At 41.0% G+C, this 18,629-nt stretch overlaps 2 protein-coding genes across 5 annotated transcripts in view; both read right to left on the bottom strand.

Moving 5' to 3' along the window:
• Positions 1–7,890, bottom strand: part of adam22 (ADAM metallopeptidase domain 22) — a 68,648-nt gene extending 60,758 nt beyond the window's left edge. The window contains exons 1-3 of one of the 3 annotated variants that reach the window (XM_085176079.1): positions 7,276–7,890; positions 6,803–6,969; positions 3,293–3,369 (exon numbers count right to left, since the gene is read on the bottom strand). In XM_085176079.1, coding sequence (XP_085032205.1) covers positions 3,293–3,369; positions 6,803–6,969; positions 7,276–7,372 — 341 coding nt within the window. In that variant the 5' untranslated portion in view covers positions 7,373–7,890. The remainder of the gene's footprint in view (positions 1–3,292; positions 3,370–6,802; positions 6,970–7,275) is intronic. The other 2 variants (XM_085176077.1, XM_085176078.1) reach the window with 2 other exon arrangements.
• A 1,357-nt stretch (positions 7,891–9,247) lies between these two features.
• On the bottom strand, positions 9,248–18,451 carry dbf4 (DBF4-CDC7 kinase regulatory subunit). Of its 2 annotated transcripts, XM_085176081.1 has the most exons (13): positions 18,139–18,451; positions 17,834–17,963; positions 17,230–17,390; positions 15,843–16,043; positions 15,676–15,726; positions 15,530–15,599; positions 15,336–15,412; positions 15,185–15,230; positions 15,025–15,070; positions 14,772–14,897; positions 14,222–14,336; positions 11,861–11,979; positions 9,249–11,693 (listed from the first exon to the last, which is right to left on the bottom strand). In XM_085176081.1, the coding sequence occupies exons 2-13, from the start codon at positions 17,892–17,894 to the stop codon at positions 10,925–10,927; spliced, it is 1,842 nt and encodes a 613-aa protein (XP_085032207.1). In that variant the 5' UTR covers positions 17,895–17,963; positions 18,139–18,451; the 3' UTR covers positions 9,249–10,924. The 2 variants fall into 2 exon arrangements, with proteins under 2 accessions (XP_085032208.1, XP_085032207.1); XM_085176082.1 differs by lacking the exon at positions 18,139–18,451 and having other exon boundaries at positions 9,248–11,693.
• Positions 18,452–18,629: the final 178 nt, after the last annotated feature.

Below are 18,629 nucleotides of genomic sequence, written 5' to 3'. Positions count from 1 at the left end.
AACTGAGGTGAAAACATCAGCTGGTATTTATCAGTGATGTGATGAATGTAGGCAGAAAGTCAGGGGATCACCAAAAGCAAGGGAGAGGTTCACAAATGTCATGAATCTAGAATTTGTCAGGCCATTAAACTAAAGATAAAAGCGACACAGTCACCTACAGAGCAACTCATCTCACATGGCATCTCCAATCATGCTTTTTTCCATCTGACATTAAGAGGACTGTCATGGGCTGGGTCGTGTGACCCAGTGTTTGAGTTTTACGTATTTTTGTATCCATTTTTGATCTAGTTAATTTCTAGGTGGCTATTTAGTCCTTCATTTCTTAGTTGTTTCTGTCATCTCCCCCTGTACTCAGTCTCCCTGATTCGTGCATCTACCTGTCATGTTTCATGTCTGTGTGGTTATGTTAAGTTCATGTCATGATTTATCTTCATGTCTCTAGGTTTCCTGTTTTATTTTGAAAGAGTCTGGTGTTCTTTGTTCACTGCATTTAGGTTTACTCTCCCCTGTGCTGTAATTATGTTTCATTCTAGTCAGCTGTGTCCTCATGTGTCTCCACTTCCCCTGATCACCTCATGTGTGTATTTAGTCCTCAGTCTTGCTGTGTTCAGTGTCGCGTCGTCTGTGTTCTCACCTCCGTGTTTTCACGGTCAGTCTTTGCAGTGATCATCATAGTCTCTGAGTCTTCTTGTAACAGTATTAGTTTTCCCAGTTTAGTTATAATCTAGTTTAGTCACGCTATCCCTGCTTTGTTTGTACACTTTGTCTTCAGCCGTAATAAAGGCTCGCTTTCTGTTAAGTTCACTCCCGTCTACTCACTTGTGTACGCACCTGGGTCCATCACACACACCATTGCACGGCCTGTCTCCGCAGACCGTGACAAGGACTACACTAAAAGAAATACATATAGTATCCTACATGTGTCTAAAAAGCATAAGGCATATGATTTTATAACAAAACACCCACGCTCCTCTATTATTCACAGTCTATGAGCAAAGCATTAACTCCAGGCACAGAAAGAAAAACGATGATAATAACATGTAATGTAGCACTCGAGACACAGTTGACAGTGAAAACTGGGAAGAAAAAAAACCCCCACCACTCTTGATTGCTCATGGCAACAGCTAAACACAGAAAAATGCACAGCACTCATTGATCAAACTGAGAGAACGAGGCTTTGTTACAGGGAGCCAAAAAACAGTGTTGGCTCATTCAGCTAAAAAAGCTCCCACTCCTGCACCCACTCACATATCAACTGGGTTTATTCTGTCTGGGATGAAAGCTATCTGTAAACAAAATCAGTGTGGCTGTCATGCAGGGGATCAGTTCACAGAGGAGTGACAGTAGACAGGAGGGAGACGAGAGTTGGAAGGGGAGGTCTCAGGTGAGACGGAGGGAAACTGAAGCTCTTCCTTCATAAATGAAGACAGCTGGCACTGGGACAAAGATGCAAACATGCATAGCAACAACTTATTTCTTGTTCCACCAACAGCTTAAACACTCAAAGATATTCAATTGAAATAAAATTCTTAATCATCAATAAGAATTTAAAATTTTTACAAATCAATTATCGATTAAGTGTCCTCACTGTTCTTTTTTAAATAACGCTATCATAAAAAATCATCATGAATTTAAAACATTTGCAGCTAAGAGTTTGCAAAAGTTCACCTTCACAAAGCAGGAAATTCAAATAGGAAATGTTAAATGTTTTTATTCCGAACATGATTAAAGGAATTAAGCGATTATCAGTTAATTTATATTTTTAATACATTCTAATATGTTCCCTAAAAAATCATTTCATTTCTGTCAAAGGATAAAAAAAGACAGCGTGATGCTCGATCATACTGATCTCAGTCTCTTACTATTATTGGGTGTAACAGATCTGGAACAGCTGTACGGCTCTCTGTGTGGATCAGCCAGTTATCTCCATACAGGAAGTCTGGATCGGCTCTCCGAGGTTCAGATTCTAAGGGGCATACCCCAACAGGCAATGCAGAACCTGATTGAAGGTGAGGGTGATGAGACTCGCCTACCTCTAACTGGCTGCATCCAAATAATTTATCCTGCTAATAATGTGAACTCCTTTCTTCCAATGTTGCTCTCAGCCCTAGAGGCCCTGAACCTTCCTAAACACCCCTCTTTTATACTCGTTTATCCATATGCATACTTTTTTATAGCACTCCATGTTAATCTAATCATAAGAAGGCTGGATGCTGAGTCCTTTAGCGCTAAACCGGAGGATCTGACACCTTTCGTATCTCTCTCCACTCCTGCTGAAATCACTCTTGATGCACATGACTCCAACTGTGTCATGTTTACTTCCTGTTTGTCATCGTTGTTCCTTCAAACTGCAAACCGCCTGTTCGTGTCATTATTGCGTTTTTCTCTTTTCACTTATTTCGTTACCTTTATAACACTGCCTGTATAGAGAAGGATAGCAGTCTGCATTAAATGGTGCAAACATACATGCACGCATAACCGGCCAACATGTCACTCAGGGAGTTGCAGGCTATCCTCTAAACCTGGGAATTCCTCTGATGTAACATTTTACTCAGCAAGAGAGTGACTTCCGCTGTGATGAGTAGGCAGCTTGACTGTATGCGCATGCCAAGTTCACAAGCTTTTGGGATAAATGAGACAAACATGGACTGTAAAAGTGGCAGACTGGAGCCAAAGCAAAACAAGAACAGGGAAAGGTTTAGAGAGGATGACACTAAAATGTGAAAGTTGTGGAAACAGAAGAAGATCTGGAAAGAGAGAGAGGAGCTTACTTTCCATCAGCACAGCTGTGATCAATATTAGTGTCTGACAGGGCTGTGCTCGAGCCTTTACTGTAAATCACTTCCTATTATGATGGAACCTCTATATCACACACACAACTGACCGGTTTCAAACACGCTAACACACACACACACTGTATGCATTTATCCACAGAGCAGCCGCTGAGGTACAGTTATGTGCATTCCCTAAAACAGGTAATAAACAGCACTGCAGCACCACAGTGACCTACTTCACTTAAACACTGAAGTCATCACTAGTTTAATGTGCAACATGCACTCGGGGGGATTCATGCTAAACAAGAACAAGAGGCACTGAGAAATACAAGTTTGACACCTGAAGCAGTTATTTCAACAAGCAAGCTCACACTACAGTCTTTTCCTGGAAAATGAGGCAACCTTTGCTTTCACAAGATGCATCCACGTGTTCAGAGTGGAGCGCCCAGTAGGCACAGTGACATACAAGCACAGACAAACAAAAGCCAGACAGACAGATTTAATAATGAAATACTCACTGATTCAGTTCCACATCCAAAATGAACTTCCGACCAAAAGCGTCAACTTGAAAGCTCGCTTGGGCCACATGGTTCACCTAAAAAAGACAGAGAAGAGAAGCTGCACACTGTTTGTAAAGTCCCCGTTATCACATGGTTGGTCCAGTTCAGTATCATAGACATGGATAAGTCTCACCTACACTGATGGACGGCTGCATTGTGTGTTTATAGCACCGATCAGCTGCAGGAATGAAGTAAGCCAAGTCTGCACACACACATAACCCTAACTGGTCACAGCAAATGCCTGCACCTCCCTGCGCATGGTTGTGCCGGAGGTTTCTTCCTGCTAAAATTGAGTTTTTCCTTCCCTCTGTCACCAAGTGATTGCTCACTGGGATCCATTGTTTATTGGGGGGGGGGGGGGGGGGGGGGGGGTTTCTATTATTGAAGGGTCTTTACCTTACAGTATAGAGCACCTTAAGACAAATGTTGCTGTGATTTCATGCTATATAAATACAGCTGAACAATAAAATTGAATTGAAGTGAATTAAGTTTACCATCAAAAGGGAAAAAAATTCTAACCCTACACCGACTCATTTAATGTTTCTTCACCGGTCATTGCTTCATCTCTAAGTGCATGAACTCTGTTTGATTGATGTGGCTGGAGGAGGGTCTGATTCATTCCAAGTCTTGGACACATATTGTATGGGGTGTGCCCCCTGGGTCAATAATAACTCCCCACAGTAATTCCTTTAGGTCCAGTAAAGCCCCAGTGGAGACCTTAAGCATGGCTTACTGTCTCCCTGAGGCTCGGGCTACCTGCTTTACAGACTGGACACTACATGACAACAAAGGAGAGTGTGTGTGTGTGTGTGTGTGTGTGTGTGTGTGTGTGTGTGTGTGTGTGTGTGTGTGTGTGTGTGTGTGTGTGTGTGTGTGTGTGTGTGTGTGTGTGTGTGTGTGTGTGTGTAGGCTGTCATTTCAGGAAGTGCCCCTGTGCTCACCCAAGGATAGCCTGATGTCCCCAGTGATCACAGACTCTATTGTCTGCAGGAGCGTGCCTGTGCCGGTCAATGCATATATGAGCAGTTAAGAGGTTGTGTGGGTGTGTGCAAGAGCATGTGCAAATGGCAATTCCACACTTTGATGAAATCTAATCTGGCAGATTGTATCCACGAGGGTAGGAGGTACCAGTAATTGTGGTTAATGAAAGCACATCCCAGCCTGACTTAGCAGGACCAATATGAGGAGACCACTGGTGACTCCTCTCGCATTGATTTCTGAGTCATGGCGAGCCTGATTTTCCACTCGTGATTGTTCAAGAATGACTGTAAGCCTATCATTTCTCTGCAGAGAGGCAGGCAGGAAAACATGCAAACCGACACAGTTAGACTGATTTCACTGGAAGTGTTTGTTTTTTCACCAAAACAACAAGAGCACCTTGCTGAACTCCCCACAGCTCATTCAGTGCTGTTTGTGTCTGCGACTTAAAAATAGGCGATGTGAGAGAAGCCTATAAATAACTCCATGTGTGTCGCACATTTTCAGAACTATCTGACAGATTTGTTTTTAGGCTGTTGATCTAAAAACAGCCAATAACTGATCAAACATTGCGCAAGTGACATCACGAGCATCAGCTCTCTGGAGATTAAAAGACTCGGAGCACAAATCAAATCTCCTCACCCTCCCATCCTCGATCATCTGCATTTGCAATGTACATTTTATGACTTTGATGCTTTAACTTGCTGCCTGTACGCAAGCTCTTTTATGACTATGAGTTGGCACAATATGATATCAGAGTAAAATAAACGCATCTCCTGGGCTGTAAACTCCAGAGAAGGAGAGTGGCTCAGGAAATAATGAGGGTTTAGATCAAAATATGACATATTTTGAGCAAAATCTCTTGTAGAAAACTGTTGTGCTGCTCTGCAGAAACGCTACCTTTGAAATTCAGCTCACAGCAAGCCTGTGCCACAAACCTGCCGTGAGACTAGAATGAGCTTCAAAAGGAAAACATTAAAATGATATCTGACGGCAGATGGTTCAACTTAGCTTGTTTACCCAATGGGCTGCAGCTCAGGCTGAGGTGTGAGAGAGACAAAGGGTTAACACCTCCCTGCCTGATGCCATCTGTAGCCCTCTCCACTCGCTGAGCCCTGAGTAGGCTAGCCTTACTCAAGCCTAAGCCATACAAATTAAAAACACTTAACATGTTTGTACAATGCTAACTGACTCATTCCTTGAAAGGAACCCAGCAGACTGAACTGACTCAGTGAACACAGATACACTGATTATGACTATTACCGCACTGTACTAGTGATGGTAGGCAGGCAAAGCCAAATGCCTCCAGGCTTTTCCGCAGCTGGTAGTTTTCAATAACAGCTCTCTGAATAATTTTCAAACATTAATAATTTTGTGGGTGATCATGTCCAAAGTGTAATCCAACCATACTCTTTATTACCTGTAAGTCTACAGTGTATTTCTTGGTTCTTGGCGCTAACATCCAAAAACAGGGGCTGCTGCATGCAATCATATTACATAGTACATAGTATATGCAATCATATACATAGCTGCAGATGCATTTAAATATTTATGTCTTTATTTAAGTAATTTGCCATTTTAGAGACCAGTCCTCTTTCAGAACTGTAGCGTAAATATTAAAATATTCACTTAGCCATACCCAAAAGATCAGCTAACATCAGCAACATATATCAATTTTTCATAACTATGAATAAACACCACCTCCATTTAAAAAAATAATGAGTCCTTAAAGTAGTTATTATCACAGTATTATTATACAAAATACTGAACCGCCCATTTTATTTGCTGACAATAGAGTTTAATGCCCTCTAGTGGACAAAAGAAACAACCCAACCCTATTTCTAAATGACCCAAAAGACAGGCCAGAGCGCTTTTAAGACTAAGTCAACAGTGATCGCCGAGCTCGCAGAACATGCTGACGCTGGTATACATGTGACAAGCCAAAGTTTGCTGATCATAGGCTCAATAAGAAAGCTTCTGGTCATTCGTTTTCATGTGTAAGGTGAAAAATGCTGCCTAGTGGGACATTAGGCAGCGTTTTTGAGGTGGTAGGTGAGACAGCTGCTGAGACAACAACCCAGCTGGACGGACGAGATGCAAGCTAAAATATTAATTATCCGGTTTGACCAGGTGACATATAGTCGATCATTTTGAGTGGGGATAAATGAACTCAGAGGTCCTATCGCTAACCTTAGTATTTTAAAGCATTTTATGGGTGTAGGTTGCGGTGGGCCTTTTCTTCTTTTGCTTATGACCCATATAGCACCTCCAGGCGGTGTAATTAGTGTGACCTGCTCGTGTCAAAATGTTGTCAGCGTCCTTTTCTGTATCCCTGCTTGCTAAATAATGATTCCCCCCCCCCCCCCCCCCCCCCCCCCCGTCAGGACATGTAGGGAGGGGTTGAATGGATAAAATAGACAACTGTAAACACAGAGGCATCTTTCCACAATCGCACACTCCACCCTCACAACACGAAAGCACCTTGTGTACCTGCGTGGAGTCGGAGCTGGCGCTGGCTTTAATCCTGGTGCTGAGCTCGTCCTGTGTGATCTGGCTGTGGTTGTGCCTGCTGTAGAGCAGGCGGAGAGGCACCGTGTCCTCCTTCCCGACAAACCTGCCCGCATCACGAAGAGCCTTCAAGCTCGACAAGGCGTCTCCTGCACAGAGAGAGAGATAGAGAGAAAGGGGTAAACACCGACTTCATTACGCGCCCCGTTCCTCCGCGCGGAGATCAGCAGTGATAGAAACGCGCGGATCACAAACAGTTATGATTAAAATGTCGATGGTTTTCATTTCCTTTTCACACAGTGGAACAGCTGTGGGTTGCGTGCATGTTTTTAAATGCAGGAAGCATGAAGCAGACGAGGCGTTGATTAACAAATAAACACAGGCCCTTTGATAGTGATTTAACGCTTTGGCTGCGCAATAACAATTCATGCATCATCCAAAATAGCATCAGTTACCATCTCCGGCGTTAGGGCTGCTCTGGTGACCGACGTGCATCAATTCACAGACGCACAAAAGGGAAATCCACCATCGCGGGCGCATCATCAGCACCATCTCCTCTGTCTCTCTCTCTTTCTGTGTGGCTGGAAATAATAAACAATGCGGTATTCCAGGAGAGGACTCTCGGGGTCCTGCCTTCGCTAAGGGAGCCTGAAGCCGGGGCTGGTCGTCTGGTTAGTGCAGTGTCGCTGATGGGGGGCCATCGGGGGTGCTTAGGAGTCTGAACGCCGAGCGCGTTTGAGCGCACCGAAACCCCGCGGATCAGCAGCGCAGAGAATGCTGGAGGCGAGAGAGAGAGAAACAGAGAGGGAGGGAGGATGGGAGGGAGATCTAGGGACACCTCCTTAAAACACATCAGTGTTCGGCGGCTCACTGCAGAGACGCCTAATGCATAAATATGAGCGGAGGTTGGATGAGGAGAAAATGTGGGCTCGGCCTTCCGCCGACTGGACCTATCTGGGACGACATAAAAGCTCCTCCATGTTAAATCGCTGCAGAAGCGCCATTCCTGCCCAGTCTTGCCTGTTGTTATCATAATGACTCACTCCATCATCTGCCAGGCCTCCAAAAAAGGCATCCTCCACCCCTACCCAGGAAAAAAAAAACAAGAAATGAGATAAAATTGTGCAATTTAGAGTAAATGACCATTTTGTCTCTCCAGTCAATATTTTCTTATTTGTTGATGTTGCTTCTTCATCTTCCTTCAGAGATGAGTTGATCCGGTAAATTTGGAGATCCCAAAGTCGGTTAATGTACAGTAGGCTTCCACATTTATTTGTTCTCATTCAAAACTACCTATAAATATTTACCTACACTTGATAACTCCACACTCAAAAACTGAAGTTAATACATGAGCAAGGATCAGTGACAAACCCATCACACCACAGCGGCCTTTTAGTGTGCGTGGTTTATCCTCTCACTTTTAATGCATACCTGTAGACTACTGCCAAAGATACACTTGTTCCCATTTGCTTTGTCGAATCTATGAAAAATATCAAAGATAATAGTTTGACAGGAATAAAATTATATTTTTGCACCAACAACATGACTGCCAAAAGGCTATTGGCTGTCTTGGTAATATAGTAACAAGTAGATATAAAAGTACTAGGCCTAAAAAAAAACCCAAAAAGCTAAATCTACAACAAGTGAACAGTATCTGAAACCCATGTTCTTAAGAAATAGAAAGAAATAATTCAAAGACCTGACACAGGACCTGAGAGATGTATTTTTACCTATAGTTGACCTGCTGTTATCTGAAGCCTCATTAGAAATGGGCTCAGTGGAAGGGTGGCTGTCAGTCAAGAAGCCATTCTCAAGGAAGGAAAACAGGTGAAAAAGGCTGAGGTATGACAAATTACACAAGACCTGGACTGAAAATCAGTGGTAACAGATGTTGTTGTGTAGTCATGAATTCAAAGTCAAAATTTCTGGCTGTTCAGAAGAGGTCAGGAGAAAAGAACAACAGTGAGTGCCTACAGCCATCTGTGAAACACGGTGGAGGCTCAGTCATGGTGTGGGGCTGAATTTCAGAGTGTGGTTTGGGGGATTTTATCATATTTGATGAATCTTTGAAAACAGAAAAGTACCATCACATTTTGATCCACCATGCAGTACCATCTGGAAAGCATCTGATTGACAACAGCTTATTTTTTAGCATGACAATTATCCCAAACATGGCACCAGTCCAGTAAAAGCAGAAAAAGTCCTAATTTTTAAATTTAGTAAACAGCAGCAGGAAATATTCAATATGTGTGCTCAGTAGGGCCTTACACACTTGAAAAATCAACTTTTTAGTGCCCTCTAATGGACAAACTATATATTTGTGATACTCTTTAAATTTCCTTATATATAATATATGCTGTATTCCATTATTAGCCAATATTTGGCTATAAAGGGGTGGCTGTAGCTCAGGTGGCAGAGCAGGTCAGCCACTACTAGATCCCAGGCTGCCTCCTGGCTGCATGCCAAATATCCTTGGGCAAGATACTAACCCCATGTTTGCCTACTGGTGGTGGTCAGAGGGCCCGGTGGCGCCTGTGTCCGGCAGCCTCGCCTCTGTCAGTGTGCCCCAGGGCAGCTGTGGCTACAATGTAGCTTGCCATTGCCAGTGTGTGAATGGGTGAATGACTGAATGTAGTGTAAAGCGCTTTGGGGTCCCTAAGGACTAGAAAAGCGCTATACAAATGCAGGCCATTTACCATTTATACAGGTATGCATGTAAGTCATATTGGTCAGAAATGATGGTTTGTTAAGTATGATGATAAAACAATGCTAACAGGATGCAACCAGCATGAAAGATGGCCATGTCAGGATTCAGCAGTCGTCAGTATCACTGTGCTTGTACCTCAGAACACATCGATGCTCATTTTCTTAATGCCAGTGGCGCAGACTCCCATTTGACCCGGCGCATCCATTTGAGAGTGGTGAGGGAGAACAAGGGCACTATGCTAATGCACTAAATGCAGGGAAAAGGAAGACGCTGAGCTAATGCATCAGGAGGAGAGGGAGGGGAAAAAAAATAAATAAAAGAAAAAAGAAAAAGCATGGCAGGGGTCATAAAAAGTGCACTTAGGAAGAATTTTTAAAATGTCACACATAACGCCAAATACCATGCAGACAACCTGCAGGTCATTCACATTACAACACACAGAAAGAGACGCTCACAGTACAACAGGCATTTATTTGAATTACACATCCACATGTCTTAGAGGATTAAAGATAATTGTCATGACTGAAGCTGCCTTTTATCCATAAGATGCTCTTTAAATTCTACAGTCAGCATTCATGGAAAGAAAATCATGTAAAATGAAAATTGCACCAATTTTTCATAGATTTTTTTTTTTTTCAAATGGCAATAAAACAAAACATAGCTGCTCTGACATTACCGTACCCCATCAGTGTCAAAATACTGAAATGTATTTACAATATTCTTTCACAGAAGACGACCATTTCAAGACAGTTGCTCACTTCCTTTATTAAACACATGCCCGTTCACAGGAGAGCCACACAACCACACAACGTCTTAAAGTCAAGTCAGATGTAGACTGAGCAAAAGGGACTTGGAGCTAACGTTAAGCTGGCACTACAGTTCATGTACTCAGCAGATTACTCTGGTCAAAGAAATGTTTTGACTGATTTCACGTACTTTTTACAGGTTCAAGTATGTAAAATACTGACTTGCAGTTGCTGTCCCTTTTAAAAAGGGACTCTTTTGTGTTTTCCCTTATTTAGTTTGTTTTAGGACGGCCAAAGCTTCATATAAAGATGTCACTGTATATGAACATAATGTCAATGAGTAAAAGGTTTAGGCTTCAGACTGTTTTTCCCATTCTTAGCTCCATATGATTTCATAGAGAGAGGCTCTATGGGGAGGGGGGGAAGACTAGGGCTATATGGTTAGCAATAACAATATTACTAGGGCCACTAAGTTTTACAATATATACTACTCTGTAAACAAAATGTTAAAAATCACCATCATCTGATTGAAGAGGGAGAGCTGATGCATTTCTTATCAAACACAAAAGCCAGGACCTTCTATTAACATCTTAAATCTAACAGCCTGTGTAGTCCAGGACACAGGAATTCAAGCTAATCCCTTTAGCTTGTCTATTTGTAGTCCTCGAAGCCGTGAAACTCCACATCCATGTCATCACTGGACTGGAAAAGCTTCCAGAGCTTCAATAAAGAGTTATCAGAAACATCGCCAGGCTCTACATGTTCGATGTTTGTGTCCAATTTTCGTCTTTTGTGCTTGTAAACATTTATCCTCCTCTGAATTTTCTGGACTGGAGAGCAGCTTTCTGTAGGAAGGCATCCTTCTTTCTTTCCAGAGTCATTTTTTCCAGTCACTTTCTTATCAGACTGTTGTTCATTTTCAAAAAAACTGAGGCTTTTTGAGGACAAATTATTCTGTATGTTCATATTATCAACGCGCAAAGTTGAGCTGTTTATATCCTCATGAGGTATCTGGTCCAGCAGGTCATCCTGGCAATCTCTGGTGGGCAAAGAGGGAAGAAATTCACCTCTTGATGGGGCTTCTTCTGACTCAAACTGAGGACTTTGAGGCCAATTAGATTTTTGGGTGCGGGAAGTGTGTGAATTCTGTCTGCACATCCGTTTACGTTCAAGCAACTTGTGCCTGGATCTGTCTGAGTAAGTGTAGCAGTTCCTCTGGTCGCCCTCTCTGTCAATCAATTCAGCAGAGGCAGGCACGGACGCGATTTTTATATCCCGTCTGGAATTTAACTCTTCGTTCACATCAACAGTCCATGGCTCGTCTTCTTGAACAGTCTCTGAAGGATCTCCCTTGTACCTTAGTTCAGGTTTTCTACATGGTCCAGGAGCAATCAGAACACAGGAAACACTGCACTTTGGTCTAATGGGAATCAAAGAAAAAACAAAACAAAACCTTTAATTAGCTAAATGGGATAAAAATATTAAAGAAAAACAATTTACAAGAGATTTAAATTGGGTTTTGTTTTTTGACAAATTTTGGTAAAAAAAAAAAAAACAACAAACAAAAACCAAACAAACAAAAATTACCTTTTGAGTTTAGCTCCTTTAACATGCATGAAGTTGTGGTTCAAGGTTGAAATCAATCTGTCCACCAGCAAGTACTCATCACTCTTAGAGAAAGCCCTGTGACTCTCACTCTGCAGATGCTGAACAAAAAAAGACAGTTAAATAATGGAGAATTACCGCAGTCCATCCAAGGCCAGTGAGCCTCTACGGTACAAACACCTACATACAAAAAGAGGCATTTGAAGCTCCTGCCACATAACTGTTCACAGTGAATAAAAGCAATTTACTGAGCAACCCATTAGAGCAAAGCAGCCAATGAGCAGTTTTTCCATGATTGTGTTAAACACCAGAGAACACTGATGAGGGACTTGAAACAGATGTACGAACAGACAGGTTTGGTTAGTTTTCTTCTCAGTTAAATACTTTATTTGACACAATTTATCATTAATACATTTCTATCTATGTCTGCAAGCAATACTGTGCTTAACTGGAATGAAAGTGGTTCATTCTGGACCAGATAACCTGCATTAATGTGATCAAAGTAACAGATCTAAAGCTGTAAATCTGCTTTTTTCCATATACACTACATCTATCACCCAAAACAAAAACTTAATGTTTAAGTTTATCAGTTAGTTTCACATTATGTTACATGATGTTAGGAAATGCCAACAAAGAAATGTACCACACATCTGCTAGCTAAGCAAATAAAGAGCCTTCTATCAGATAATTACTGCAGCAATTAAAACATTTAACCTTAACTAATGTTCTGGTAACCTCTTAAAACAGCTAAAGTAAGAAGACACAGCTCATCAAAGTGGAGAAGATATTACTCTGTTTCAGAAGGTCAAATTATTCAAGAAGCTTATTGTCATGTACACGGCAAAACACAAATGGTTACGCAGAAAAATGAAATTCTTACTTTGCGGTTCTCACAATAAGTAAAACAGTGTTTTGTAACACTTTTAGCTAATGTGTAGCTGTAATCAGAATTACACCCACACATTAGCCTGAATGAAGCTAAGCAAACAACTAAGGAGGATGCTGAAACTACTGAAACTGGGTGAATAACTGTCTGACAAAGTGGTCACCCAAAAAATAAAAATAAATAAATCTTGAATAATCCTGAGATCACTTAAAGATTTGGTGAAATCAAATCATTAAAAAAAATAAAAATAAATAAAAAAATCTGTATTTTATAGCGTAAGTAAGAGCATTTGCACACATACAATGCAAAGAGAACGCAAGGGATTGAGACTAAACAGCTGTGTAGCTTTAAAACAACCATTTACCATTGAGGTCATCCTGAAAAGCTCTACAGTTTGCAAAAGGAGTATAAATATTAAAGCAATTAAAAAACAAATCTTATAAAAAAAAGGTCTTATGACCAGATTTACCCTGTTCCAGACAAATGACTTTAAAAGATCCTAGTGAAAAAGTAATGATAATTACAAAAACAAAACAAAAACGTTCTTCTCTTGATTCGAGATATTGGATGAGCTTATCAAAGGATAGCACATGGTGTCATGAAAGTTAAAGGCAGTCCATCAAAATATTAAGAGTGTGACTATTTTGACTGATAAGTGTAATTAAACAAGGATAATACGCTGTGGGTCCTGTATATATGTGCCATATAAGAAATATGGTACACGTCGCAGGTCTAACACACACACAAACAATCATTTGCACTCACATTCACATCTATGGGCAATTTAGAGTTACCAGTTAACCTATCCCCACGAAGGCCATGTCCACACTAATATGTTTTCGTTTGATAATGCATCTTTTTCTCTCCGTTTTGGCCGTCCATCTACACTAAAATGGCATTTTTGGTCAAGGAAAACGAAGCGTTTTGAAAACGCTCTCCAAAGCAGATACATTTGAAAACGCCGTTTTTGCATCGCAGTGTGGACAGTGTTGCAAACTGTCCACACTGTCGCAGTGTCGCAGTTTTGAAAACGATGACACATTTTAGTCAGGAATCTGGAGTACCTGGAGAGAACCCACACAAACACGGGGAGAACATGCAAACTCCACACAGAAAGACCCCGGCCTGATGGTGGAATGAATCAGTACCGTCTTGGTGTGAGGCAACAGTGCTAACCACCTTGTTTAGCATTTAAAATGGATTTTGCCATTAGAGTTTTTCAGTCAAAGATTCTCCATTTTGTTTCCAAAAACAGGTTTAAATGAAAATTCGTGGATGTTAACCAAACCGAAATCATACCCCCTCATACCAGATCATTCACCAGGGATCATTTATCTTTTAGCATCTGCACAAAGACTTTCAAAATAAGTGCTTGTGTGGAAGTTCTCACATTTAGAAATAGCAGGATTGTAAAAACAGTGTGTGCACTGTGCTGTGTGACAGTTTTACAAACTTACCATCGTAAGCTGGTTGTATTTGATCATACAGCACTCACAGTAGCCGCCTCGTTTCTTTTCTCTGTTCTTCTTTCGTCCATGAGCTCTCTCCTCACTGACTGAGGCTTTCACACCTCTGTTTCCAGAGTAGCCCAGAGGATTAGCAAATGAAAAAAAAAAAAAAAGTTTAGTATTTTGATAAACTCTTCATGAGTTCATTTAAGACCTTTTGAGCAGCTCCAGCAGTACCATTTACAATTGCATGGTTCAGAACTTTTCAGACCCACAGCTATGATCAGAGATAGCCTTACACCTATCATGGGCACGATTGTCATGGTATTTTCAGGCTTTTAAGGATTTCCTTGATCATTTTCAGGGTCAAATGATTGAAATACCATGCCATGACATTCGTGCCCATGGTGACCTGATATTACTTTTTGATCAATTTACATAAGACACATGGAGAAACTGACTGCACTCCATAGCATATTTAAAATGTTTAAGCAGCACTCGGTATAAAATTGGTGGGGTTAAAGTGGCGAGAGATTTTTTAAAAAGGAAGGGGACATACCTTTGTCCCCGCTGTTTGTTTGCAGGAGGATCCTTCTCCTCAGGACAGAACGGACTACAGGGAGCAGTGGTTTTCAGGTTGAACTCAGGCATGTTTGACATTGTGAGGTAGAGTGGACGGTAGTGCCTGACAAAAGAGAAGGAAACCATTTAAAAAAAATCAAAAAAAAAAAAAAAAAAAAAAAAAAAAAAAAATCACAGGAACAATTTCATGACAGCAGGTGGATGCTGGGTTCATCTGACTGACTTCTTACCTACTTGAATCCTCAACCTTGATGAAAGGTTTACCAATCCGCCCGCCTGGAATAAAAAACATAGATCGTTTATTAGCAAAGCAAGAAGAAGAATACCAGCCTGAAAAGGTCAACTAAAATATACCAGCAAAGCTCAGTAATTTGTCTGGGTGGGGTCTACCTTTGCATTTCTCTAGGCCTTGCTTTGCTGCAGAATCAGCTTTGTCCTGTTAGAAACAACAGAAAAAAGTGAACACTTCCAATGTTAAACAAATAACTTAATATAAAGTTGGACTATTTTTCCTAGTATACACTGGAAATTCTCAACTTACACATAATTTGGCCGCAGTGGCTGCAGGAACTGAGCTTTTGATGATCTTTTTTTTCTTATGAACATATGCTATTAAATCTGAAATTGGCACAAATACATTTAGAAAAGTCACAGATGTCAAAGCAGAATGAACTTAATTTCATACAAAGAAGAAAAATTACTTCAACTAAAACAGATACCACACACACAACATACCATCTACATATAGGATTTTCACACCCCACTCCAGGGCATTTGACAGGATCTTGTTTACTTGAATCCTTTCCTAAAAACAAACAAGTGTGTATTAGCAGAGCAATTAAGAGCCCTCAGTAAGTATCATTCATGCTGACAAAACAAACCTGCTCTTTCACAACTCTCTCCACCAGAGACTTCCCTCGGCTTGCAACAAACTGCAAAACAACAACAGATAATGCAAAAGAATATCAATAACTAGAAAAATGATCTACAGGTTCAGAGAAGAAGTGAGATCAATCCCGGTAAAACAGACACATCATGGTGAACTCACCGTGTCGGTTTGTCCTTGAGATCTGCTCTTGATGTCGCCATGGCTGCCAGGCCGGTGTGGGTTTGAGCAAGGATACGGCGAACTCGGTCCAGAGTCTGGGCTAGGAACAGGAGAGTCCTGTCTGAGGCAGTTCACATATCTAGCCTCCCGCTTGTTAGATACCAGATACTTGATGTCCTTACTGAAGAACTTCTCCACAGTCTGAGCGAAAAGATAAAGAATATAAATTTTTTTGAGAAAAACTCAAGAATTATTGTCTATTCGATTCACAGAGTAAACATGTCCCAGAGCCTTTAAAAGAAAAATATTACTGAATGTCTGGTCATGTTTGTAACCTTACTAAAAATGTTCTAGTCATACTACTTCTGAGTGAAATGTATTCAGTTTTGGCTTATTTCTCCAGTAAGTACTGGAGTATTTGGTTGGACCTCAGGCTTTAATTTTTCATTACGTTAATTCAACAAACTCCTGCAAACATTCAGAGAGTTTGGACAATAATGACATGAAGGCATCACACAGTTGCTGCAGATTTATCAGCTTCACGTCCGTGAATAAAAACCTTTTCCACCATGTCAAAAAGGTGGTTTATTGGATTGAGATTTTGGTGACTGTGGAGCCCATTTGAGTACAGTGAACTCACTGTCATGTTCAAGAAATCAAATGTAGGCTAGGCACGTTACCCTGCTGAAAGCAGAAGATGGTACAATGTGGACATAAAGAGATGGACATGGTCAGCAAGAAGACTCTGGTCCCAATGTGAGCCAAGAAAATACCCCCTATCCTTACACCAACAACAACCTAACCACTGACACAAGGCAGGATGGAGCAATTCTTTCTTGTTGTTTTTTTCTAAATGAACTTACCATCCAAATGTTAGAACATAAATCAAGACTCATCAGACCAGGCTTCTTTTTCCAGTCTACTGTCATCCAATTTAAGTGATGCTGTGTGAATTGTAGCTTTAATTGTAGGCATGTGATGCTCTTTTTTGTGACAAGAGCGTCACCCAGTGTGGTCTTTTGTTGCCATAGCCCATCTGTTTCAAGGTTTGATGTGATGTACATTGTTTGTGGCTATTTAAGTTACTGTTACTGATAGCAGCTTGGAGCAGTCTGGCCATTCTCCTCTGACATGAAGAAAACATTTTTGCCCAGAGACCTGCTGCTCACTGGATATTTTCTGCTTGTGTGGGAAAATCCCATTAGATCAGCAGTTTCTGAAATACTCAGACCAGCCTGTCTGATTAGATATTTGCATGAACGAATAAGTGTACCCAACAGAGTGGCTGGTGTGTATATGCAGCTTCATAGTTCATATGTTAAGCTATGTAAAGCAGTGTGAGAAAATGCAAGTTTCAGCCAGTGAATGTAACCAAATAATGTCTCACCCCTCCAAGCTGTTTGATGTCACTCTCCAAAGTTTCTGCAACTCTGTTTGATGGCAGGTCCAGGTAAAACACTTTTCCAGCAAAAGGCTTGACTTGTGTGGGAACTGATGTACGTTTCGCCTGACTCAGCTTCACCTTGTCACTAGTGTGTCCACCTTTTCCTGAATAACATTATAGCACAAGAGAAAGACTTAAATGTTAAACCATTTCACAAGTGATTTTTATCAGACAAGTGAGTTTTACAGCGAGTTTCCCAGACACTGATTAAACATAAATAAAAAGAGAGATTGGATTAGGATCTCCAATGACAAACTTGACGCTTAAAGCACGTTTTATATCAAGTTTATCCTTACTTGAATTAGCAGCTAAGTAAATAAACGAACCTATATCAACTGTTTTAACATTCAAGTCAATCTGGATCAAAAGAGCTTACTTTTAAGAAAAGTAACAATCAAATAACTTCACAAAAGATCCATTAGCGTTACATTCGTACGTTACGGTGTTAGCTGTTCACTAGTTTGGTTAAATCTACGTTTTAAATTTTAAATGCAAAACACGGAAAAAGTCGCGGCTGGTGTAACACGGAAATAAACGCTACAAGTACCTTGCCAGCTGGGTCCTGGAAGCCTCTGACTGCGTTTTGTCTTCATTTTATTCTCGTTCATCGAGAAAAGGCTGCTTTTCTTCTCCCCTCGTCTTGAGTTAACATACTCCACAAAGGCCTCGTCAGTCCTCTGTGTAAACAAAAGAAAACGCATATTTGAAAAATTGGACGTAAAATGCAAGGAAACAATCATCTATTACACAGTAATGCGTAAACGAAATGTAACATTAACGTTAGCTGAAGCAGAGTGCTCGCTGTCCCCATGTTAATCAATTTTAATGGTCTTAAATGTAAACTTAACGTACGTTCACAGCCTCCCTCCACAGCGGACACACAGCTTCGCCGATTAGCCTCTTTGCTCACATTTTTATGCAAGTAAATGTCGAAAAACGTCCCTAAACTTCTGTCGGCAGATTTGTTTCTCACAGAATATCCACGGTTATACGGGTTTACAGCTCCTCATCCAGAAATAATAAACTTCAACAGTGCCGTTTGCTTAACGTCCCTTTCCCGCTTTAAATCCGGTATCGGAGTCGGAGACGGTGTATGTTGCCATGTTTGACGCTTTCCAACTTCGTAACCGTTTCCATGTTAAAGGCGCTATGTTATTGAGTTAGTTTTTAAATTGAACAAATGTAATATTATTTATCTGAAGCTTTGTCTTTTATGAACGTTACAGCCGTCCAATTATCGATAGCTTCAAAAAAAGAGGTGTTGATATGAAACGGAATACTATCCAAACCTGGCAACGCAAAAAATACGTAAACATATTCTTGATGCTTGGATGTGGCGTTTC

Source organism: Neolamprologus multifasciatus, chromosome 11 (assembly GCF_963576455.1).
Source record: "Neolamprologus multifasciatus chromosome 11, fNeoMul1.2, whole genome shotgun sequence".
NCBI classification, from domain to species: domain Eukaryota; kingdom Metazoa; phylum Chordata; class Actinopteri; order Cichliformes; family Cichlidae; genus Neolamprologus; species Neolamprologus multifasciatus.
Note: the sequence above shows the minus strand (reverse complement) of the source record. Positions and strands in the feature narration are given on the sequence as shown.